Source organism: Ruditapes philippinarum, unplaced genomic scaffold (genome assembly GCF_026571515.1).
Source record: "Ruditapes philippinarum isolate M1 unplaced genomic scaffold, ASM2657151v2 ctg1760_1_1_1_1, whole genome shotgun sequence".
Lineage (NCBI taxonomy): Eukaryota > Metazoa > Mollusca > Bivalvia > Venerida > Veneridae > Ruditapes > Ruditapes philippinarum.
Window position 1 is genome coordinate 22155 of NW_026864715.1, and position 10180 is coordinate 32334.

Below are 10180 nucleotides of genomic sequence, written 5' to 3' on the forward strand. Positions count from 1 at the left end.
TGGGTTCAATAATATCAGTTTTAAATCGATGATATATACAATTGGTATAATTCCAACAAAATAAGTTTTATCTACTTTTTTCTACCCTTTAAATGATTAAAATTTACTTTCTTTTGCAACCAGTGTAAATTAGAGAATGATTCTATTCTGTATTAAATGCGATATGAAAGTGTTTTTCGGCAAAGTTACAGTCTAGCGTCAAAAAAACATGGAAAAGCCGGAAAACACATTTTTACGGGCATTAAAATAGTCGTAGTTAAAACAAGAGCCGCTATTTTTTTTTCCAACCTTTTAAATGAATAACTATTACTTTCTTTTGTTACCAATGTAAAATGTCAGTGATGTTTATATTTTTATAAATACAGTATCGGTCTAGCGTCAAAAAAATGGAAAAGCCCAAAATAAAAAAAAAACAAACACATTTTACTTGCGATGAAATGGGCATTTCAAAAATAGAACTATTAAATAAAATTTTAACCGTCTAAATGAATGATTATAACATTATAATTTATGTGTAAGAAATGTAAAATATCAGTAATATTTTTGTAATAAACATTGTATGAAATTGTTTATCGGCTATGATACTGCCTAGCGTCAAAAACATAGAAAAAATAAATAAACAAACAACACATTTTACTTGCAATAAAATACTAGATATATTTAAAAAAAAAAAAGCTGCTAAATATATTTACAATCGTTTAAATGAATAACTATGACATAGAATTTATTACCTTTGTAAAATGTCAGTTATTTTTTGTAATAAGTACAGTATGAAAAAGTCAGTGGTGAAACTTATAGGTTGGCTAGCTCAGGGTGAGGTTAGCCTGGTTTCCAGTCTGTCGATTTTTTGTTATGTTTCTGTTTGGCAAAATCGACACTATCAAAACGACGAACGAATACGGAATATTAAGCGCAAATGTTATGAACAAAAAAATGTTATGAATAAGCAAAAGCTATCAACGCCTGAATCCCAGGCTAGGTGAGGTTTTAGATTGTTGAATGTCGGCCATCCATCTTATATCAACTCTGGTCTGTCCACATTTAGCATCGTCGGATACCCACGGCCGAACCATTTACATTTATCAGTTAGGTATCAACCACGTGTATCCGATGCTGACATTACAGTTGTTAACAATCTGCTGGTCATTTAGTTTGTTAACACTCTACTGGTCACCCTTTGTCCCAAATGTCAAACAACATCGTAAGAATGTGTGTGACAGGTGTTGCTCGAGTTTGAACATGGATCACCTTGGTTGAAAATCAGAAGTATGTCACAGTAGTCAAAAAATAGAAAAAAAAAATGTTTTAGCTCAATGGTTCATCTAAAGTTAAAAAGTTGGTAACACAACCTGATTATGGAAAAACCCTTGTTAACTTGCTGTCCAATATAAATGGATTTCTTGGAAAGGTTGTTCATGAAGACTATATGTAACAATTATTGAATAATGAAAATATTACTGTACATTTGAATTGTTGTGATTATAGATTTCATTTTTATTAATTAACGATAAAGTAATGCATTTGAACATTAATGTGTAGAGATTAATACAACACACCAGAATATATTTATTAATGCATGAAAGTACAGTACATAGATGTACTGTAATTTGGTAATTAAGTCTTGTAGGATGATTCAATTAATTGACTTTGTATAGAGTTCAAACCAGATCATGTATTTTATCAGATAGCATCACTGGAAACTCAATATGACTGTTTCAATATTCTATACTGCAGTCCATTTAACGGGTGTTTCAAAAAATGATTTCTTTATTGCTCATCTATCAGCCTGTCCTAGCAATACACAGATGGAACATTACATCTTCCTTGACTCATAAATAACTTTTGAAGAAAAAAGCCTTGGTGCATGTGAATCACTTGTTAGGGACATTGATCTTGGTCAGAAGATGATCCCTATTGTTTTCGAGGTCAGTAGGTTAAAATCAACATGGCTTTGATGTCAAAAATGGATTATATTATCAAGCAATGTATACTTCAGTACTTTCAGTGCTTTGATTATGACGCCAGCCTGTGAGAGATTCTGTTTCTTCTAGAAGCGTTTCTCTACTACAAACAGATGTTTACAGTTAAAATGACCCTAACTTGATGAAAATTTAACGATTGATCATTTCTCAACGTTCCACTTTTTAATCAAAATTTAATGTCGAATTGTTGGCAGGGTCAATTCCCAACGTTAGGTTCAGTAATGACCCAAGTGGTCAATATTCAACGGGGTCATGCAACATTTAATGTTACACCTGCAGAAAAATTGGTACACAGCCTCCAAAACTTTTAGCTAGCCGATTGCAAATAAACTTAATTTAAGAAAAATACCTGCAAGTAACATGTAAAATCTCACATGTTAACAATCTAGCAATCTTAAAAAGCTAGCTAGGTAGATACACAACTATCTTCAAAAATAGTCAAAGAATTATTTCATCTCTCTGTGTCGAATTAGTTTAGTAATTGGCACTCACTATACAGTACGCAGTCGACAATATTGATCTTTGGTTTAAAAACATAAAATTTGGTAAAAATTATTATTCATGAACAATGTTATTCCTTCATATTGAATGCAAAATATTGTGTTGATATTACTGTTGAGTTATTCAGATCAGGTGCGTTACATCACAAATGTAGTCGTTCTGTTTCAGATCTTACAATATTTAATGTTGTAGTTGTTGTTGCATGTGTTGATGCTACGTACAGTACGCGTGTTTACTTTTCCAATACACATGAGTAACGTCACTGAAGCTGGTATGCATGCATATATATATATATATACATGTAAAGTCTCGTGTACATAAATGTATAATATATAGCTATTATTAATAAAAAATTCCCGAATAAAATTTAATGAAAACTGTATTTACCTCAATAATCTGTACTGTAATTGCTGTACGGCGAAAGAGCATAGCAAAATACCAGTAATAAGCCGGATTAGTCTCACGCATCTACGGCGCACCGTATGTGTCAAAACTTTTTTAAATTTCGACCAGCAGTACTGTAATGCATATTCAAGATGGTGGTTTGGCATTTTTCTAAATTTCAAGAGGGAGTCAGGAATTTTTTTTTTTGCATGATATCTCACTACTACTAATACTTGCGTTATTTCTAAGTTGATATCGAATGTTCACAGGGCTTAGACAAACTATATAGCATAATTATACCAGCTAAATATCAGCTGTGATAATTACCTTATAACCCTACCCCTCTAGAGCCGCACATATCGACATAGTATCTCGTGCGCACGAGATAAATGAAAACACGTCACCTCTGTGCCACCGTACGTCATCTAACCCTATTAAAAAGAAAACTAACTTAATGATTTACAAAAGCCGTGTTATATTTTAATCTCTCATAAATTCGGATTACAATACATTTTTTGTACTTAACTGGTCAGGGGAAGAACCCTAACCCTAGGTATAGTGTATCAGCAACGGTTGTTTCCCGTGATCAGTACTGAGAGACGTAAAATATTTACTGGTGTTAGATAATAATTTTGTTGATTTTATATATGTATTTAGGGTTAAATAGAAATGTTGAGTGGCATCATAAATTGAAATGCTCAACTTTTATTACCTTAAGCATACCTTGGGTCTATAGCCATCGGTCAGTGATTGTTCTACTTATATAACAGACTCCGAGAAAAGGCCTCTTCCCAATTGAAATTTTCTTTAAAATCATGCAGTTTTCCCGAAAATCAGAACTTAAACCAGCTTTTTTACTTCCCAAATCAGCAATTTTATAGATATTTTTCCCCAAAATTAAAAGGCTAAGGCCTCTTCCCAGTTAAGTGAGAAAAATCACTGTCGGTTTTAAAGCGCGGGAAGATAGGTATTGTCCAACAACATTGACCTGGCACTCTTGCATTTGACCCTGTAGTCGGTATATTCCGTAAACGTTACGATCTACTTATAAATTGATATGAATGTAAATTTATATCCAATTCTCAATAAAGTGTAAATTAAAAATCCGTCTTAGCGCAGTTGGTAAAGGGCTTTCACTTGAAGAATGTTGACGTAAACTGGTAGGTTCGATACTTATTTAACGATTTTTTTCTCTTTTATTTTATTTTAATTTTAAAATTTCCATTCTATTAAAACTTTTGCAAACCTTTTCGGTTTACCATCTGTTAAGTATTATTAATAACTGTCTTTATAGCATGTACGCGCTAAAGCATGTACGATTGCACAATGCAACAAAGAGAACCGTTGAAAGATACTGTTAAAATAAAATAAAAAAATAAATTGTGTATAAAAACATCACTTAAAATGTTTTCTAAAACCAGGTACGTGTAGAAAAACGATTTTTAATTAATTCTTGCAAGTAAATTAAACAAGAGGGCCATGATGGCCCTGAGGTCGCTCACCTGTATATAGGCCCCCCAACCCCCCCCCCCCCACCCCCACGTTGCAGGGCCAATTTAACCCAAGGGCTTTTATTTGCACAAACTTGGTAGACACCCATAAGAAGATGTTTTATGCTAAACATCTAAGCTTTAGCTCATTGGGCTTTTAAAAGAAGATTTTTTTTAAGTTTTTACTATACACATACAGTTAAAAACAATGACACCCCTGGGGCCGGTCCAGTTTTGACCCCAGGGCTTTTATTTGAACAAACTTTGTAGACACTTACTAGAAGATGTTTCATGCTTAATATCTAAACTCTAGCTATTTGGGTTTTTTCAAAGAAGATTTTTAAGTTTTTGCTATACACATATAAGGAAAATCAATTATCCCCCGGGGCTGGGCCAATTTTGACCCCAGGTCTTTTATTTGAACAAACTTTGTAGACACTCACTAAAAGATGTTTCATGCTTAATATCTTAACTCTAGCTATTTGGGTTTTTTCAAAGAAGATTTTTTAAGTTTTTGCCAAACACATATAAGGAAAATCAATGACCCCCGGGGCGGTGCCAATTTTGACCCCAGGGCTTTTATTTGAACAAACTTGGTAGACACCTATTAGAACATGTTTGATGCTAAATATCTTAGCCATAGCTCTTTGAGCTCTTTAAAAGAAAATTTATTTTTTAAGTTTTTACTATATGCATATAGGGAAAAACAATGACCCCCGGGGCGGGGCCAATTTTGACCCCAGGGCTTTTATTTGAACAAACTTGGTAGACACTTATTAGAACATGTTTCATGCTAAATATCTTAGCTCTAACTCTTTTGGTTCTTTAAAAGAAGATTTTTTAAGTTTTTACTATATATGCATATAGGGAAAATAGATTCCTGGTGTTCATCGACTTTAGATGGTTGCTGTGTTTGTTTTGACAGGTCAGATAATTCAGGAGCTTTGTTTAGGAAACGGCGATTTCTACGATAAACAGCACCGTCAGGGGTCTGCACGTGAAATGAATGTTCATTATGCTGGGTTATAACCTTGGCTGGTTCCCAGTACTTATCTTTTCGAATTCTGACAGATTCACCGATTTTTAGAGGTTTCATTTTGTGCGCATTTTTATCGTAATGATTCTTGCTAATAAATTGTAATTCTTCCATTTTCTTTCTTGCTTCACAATGATTTACTGTTTGTGGCAGAAGCTGATTGTTAGTTGTTGGGAGAAGCGACTTGAGGCGTCTGCCCATTAAAGGGATACTCAGGCAAAATAATGACAAAAATATAAAAAGGATTTTGTGTACTAAAATCACACTAAAATGACATTTCTTAAAGTCCCAGCATGAATTTCTGTATAAATTCTATATATTTTGGGGTTGAAGCTTAAATATTTCTATATATGTTGAACGAAATTTAGACGCCAACATAATCAGCGAGTAGTTTAAAAACAAGTCATGTGATTTTGACCCCAGGGCTTTTATTTGAACAAACTTGGTAGACACCCATTAGAACATGTTTCATGCTAAATATCTTAGCTCTAGCTCTTTGGGTTCTTTAAAAGAAGATTTTTTAAGTTTTTACTATATGCATATAGGGAAAATCAATGACCGCCTGGGGCGGGGCCAATTTTGACCCCAGGGCTTTTATTTGAACAAACTTGGTAGACACTCACTAGAAGATGTTTCGTGCCAAATATCTAAGCTCTAGCTCTTATGGTTTTTTAAAAGAAGATATTTAAAGTTTCTTCTTTCGGTTGTCATGGCAACCAGAGTTCTGCATGGAATTAAATTCTTTGAACAATTTTTAAAGGTGACCACCAAAGGAACATTCCTGTGAAGTTTGGATGAAATTGGCTTAGTGGTTTATGAGGAGATGTCATTTAAAGTAAAAGTTTACGGACGGACGACGGACGGACGGACGACGGACGGACGCCGGACGAAAAGCGATCACAAAAGCACACCCTGTCACTTTGTGACAGGTGAGCTAAAAAAATAATCATAACGTGGTGTTGGTAAAAAAAACGAGACAGAGACCTCCAGATCAGTAGTCCGACATCTATACCAATACACCATACCTCACTGACGAGAAAAGTTAGCTAAAATATCGATATATAATATAGATACTGGTCAGTGTTTATTCATATGACCTTTACGAAAGTTAATGAAATACCAGGTCAATGACTATGTTGTTGGACAATAGATGATTTATTTACATTGTGTACACCGGTCTTACTGACACATTTGAGAGACTGGTGTGTATACAATGGATTTATTTATACAATCATGTATACCATATGGAGCATATACTCACCTCTATGTTGACGTTTCGACTAATGGAGCATATAGTCTTTTGTCGTTTAAGAGAAATAGAAAGTCTTATGAATTTCAAAAGTTGATTATATTAGTTCGTAAAATAACTTTTTTCGATTATAGGACAAAAAAGTATTAAGTTCCTCTGTGAAAGTCTCGGTTGGCATGTCGGACCAGACAGACCTAGCCATCTGATGGAAATCATTGTCTTAAACTTAAAAAAAACAGTTTCCTCTTCAACATACAGATTCTCTTGCCTTTCTCGCCACTTGAAGCAGTTCGCATGGGACCAAGCTTGGCCATGTAACGCTTGTGAAATCATTTTTATGACGCCAGCCTGTGAGAGATTCTGTTTCTTCTAGAAGCGTTTCTCTACTACAAACAGACGTTTACAGTTAAAATGACCCTAACTTGATGAAAATTTAACGATTGATCATTTCTCAAATAAATAGATTTAATTCAGGAAATAGAAAGTAGACTAAACGAGTGTATCTATTACCCGTTACCGTTACCCCCAACGCATTCACATGCGATGGCATGCTTGTATACATGATATTTTAAGCATCAAAGCCATAAAATTATTTTATATAGTAATATTGGTCAAAATTCTGATAATTAAACAAGTTTTCATCACATTGCCTTCTTATCTGTAAACAGGTGGTATTAGTGGAAACCCCTTAAACATGCCTAACGTGTAAGTATGTTTGCGCATGCGCGCAAGGACGGAATCCCCCAGATAAAACAAGGTCACGTTTTGACAACGCACAGGTGAAAGTGATTTAAAATGAGACTTTTTATACGTACTGCCGAACTGACACTTAGATTTTGTCTCGTTTATGTAACTGCTTGATTTGAAATGAATTTTTGAAGAATGCATGTGTTGTATTATGAGTATATTTATTAATATGTACACAGAGCGTGCACTTGTAATATATAACACAGACACGTGTTACTAGTTCTATCGTTTAATGATAACTGAATATTCCAAGTATATAAGTGGCGGGAAGATAATGGACATGCGCATTACAGTATAAGATATTATTAAGATGAAACATATGTTTACAATATACAACATTCCCCTTGTTTAAAAATATAAGCACATTTAGTATATTTCAAATTAATCTGTAAAAAACAATTATTTAAGTATATCAAATATAATTAATGATCTTTTAATTATGACATTGAAATATACATGTATTATTAATATAATTACAAGCAAACTTTTTAATCCTTTCTAAATGTCACTGATTTACAGTTTTACTAATGGCTATTTCAACAATTCAACAATTGTTATCACTTTGTCCAATCTTTTCCACAGTAAAGCTTATTCGGTTTCACCTCTCTACCTGACCTAGTGATTGTGAATGGTTTCGATTTATCTGGCACATTTGCAAGAGATAGGGATTCTGTAGGGGTATTTTGAATTGTTTGTTCACTTAAAATAGATTCCTGGTGTTCATCGACTTTAGATGGTTGCTGTGTTTGTTTTGACAGGTCAGATAATTCAGGAGCTTTGTTTAGGAAACGGCGATTTCTACGATAAACAGCACCGTCAGGGGTCTGCACGTGAAATGAATGTTCATTATGCTGGGTTATAACCTTGGCTGGTTCCCAGTACTTATCTTTTCGAATTCTGACAGATTCACCGATTTTTAGAGGTTTCATTTTGTGCGCATTTTTATCGTAATGATTCTTGCTAATAAATTGTAATTCTTCCATTTTCTTTCTTGCTTCACAATGATTTACTGTTTGTGGCAGAAGCTGATTGTTAGTTGTTGGGAGAAGCGACTTGAGGCGTCTGCCCATTAAAGGGATACTCAGGCAAAATAATGACAAAAATATAAAAAGGATTTTGTGTACTGAAATCACACTAAAATGACATTTCTTAAAGTCCCAGCATGAATTTCTGTATAAATTCTATATATTTTGGGGTTGAAGCTTAAATATTTCTATATATGTTGAACGAAATTTAGACGCCAACATAATCAGCGAGTAGTTTAAAAACAAGTCATGTGATTTGAACAAACCCTGTAAGTTAAATAACAGGTATTGTGGATAGTGGTATGATGTAAACAAGTCTAAGTAATTTATTTGACATGTTCTTTAACGTTTCCAGAGTACACAGTGACATCTATTGTGAAATCTTAGCGCTCTAACCTGACCCACGCGGGTCAAGTTAGGAAAACATCATTTTATTCTTTATATGGAGAAAAGTTTTGTTCCTTTGACTGTTTATTGTAGTCATTTTGAGGACATTTACAGAATAATGAATGAAAAATTCAAAACTAAGAAATGAAAATTTTGACCATCCACGTTTAAGTGGTGTATTCCTATATTCTAAAAGGGGCAAATAAGGATCTTTATTATCATCCTTAGCTTTCTGAAGAATGCGTTTTGCAATTTTAACATATACTTCACTAAGTCCATTTGAACTTGCATGCGTGGGACTTGAAGTTTCGTGTTTAATGTTCCATTGTTTAAGGAAGTTCTGAAATTGTTCGCTAGTAAAGCATGTCCCATTGTCAGTTTTTAACTTCTCACAGATACCAAATCTGCTGAGATGTACCTTAAGTTTTCTTAAAATACAAGTACTAGAAGTGCTAGTCAATAGGTCGAACTCGAAATATCGACTGTAAGCGTCAACAAGAACCATAAAATCTTGACCATTCCACGTAAATAAATCACATGATAAATATTGCCATGGTCTTTGGGGTATATCATGAGGATGTAATGGTTCTTTTTTATTTGAGTCTCTATATTTACAACAAATCTGGCACTTAAGTACATAATCTGTAATTTGTTTTGACATTGATGGCCAAAACATTATATCCCTAGCCCGTCTTGTCGTTTTTTCTACACCAAAATGACCCACATGTACTGCGTTAGTCATGTCCTGTCTTAATGATTTTGGTATTACAATTTTTTGACCCTTGAACACAATATTGTCTTCAAAAGCCAATTCGTCTCTATGATTCCAGTATTCTGATACAGTCGTAGGGCAATTTCGTCTGTCGTCAGGCCATCCGTTAGAAATGACACTAATAAGCGTTTGTAACTGAGCATCATTTTGCGTTGCTGTTTGAATTTGCTGCAATTTTAAATCACTTATCGGTAATGATTTCAGTACAGTGTGTACATGTGTTTCTAATCCGTCAATCAGATTATGAAAAGTGTCAGTTACGTAATTCCGGCTGAGAGCATCTCCAAGCGAAATATCTTTACCTCTACAGTGAATAACATCGAGGTCAAAATCTTGAAGTTGTAATAACATCCGTTGTAACCTAGGCGGGGCACTATAAAGAGGTTTTCTCATTATAGATACTATCGGTTTACAGTCAGATTCGACAACCGTGCGCCGTCCGTAAAAATAATGCTTAAATCTAGTGCATCCAAATAATATTGCCAGCATCTCTTTTTCTATTTGTGCATATCCTTTCTCGGTCAATGTCAGTGTTTTTGAAGCGTATGCAATTGGTTTACCATTTTGTAAACATCAAACACCAAGCCCTTTGGACGAAGCATCCAAT

General features: G+C 34.1%; 1 protein-coding gene across 1 annotated transcript; it reads right to left on the minus strand.

Annotated features, from left to right (window-relative positions):
* Positions 1 to 7946: 7946 nt before the first annotated feature.
* On the minus strand, positions 7947 to 9966 carry LOC132726609 (uncharacterized protein K02A2.6-like). The gene is made up of 2 exons (XM_060711944.1): positions 8960 to 9966; positions 7947 to 8469 (listed from the first exon to the last, which is right to left on the minus strand). Exons 1-2 carry the CDS (start codon positions 9964 to 9966, stop codon positions 7947 to 7949), a joined length of 1530 nt encoding a protein of 509 aa, XP_060567927.1.
* Between the last annotated feature and the right edge of the window lie 214 nt (positions 9967 to 10180).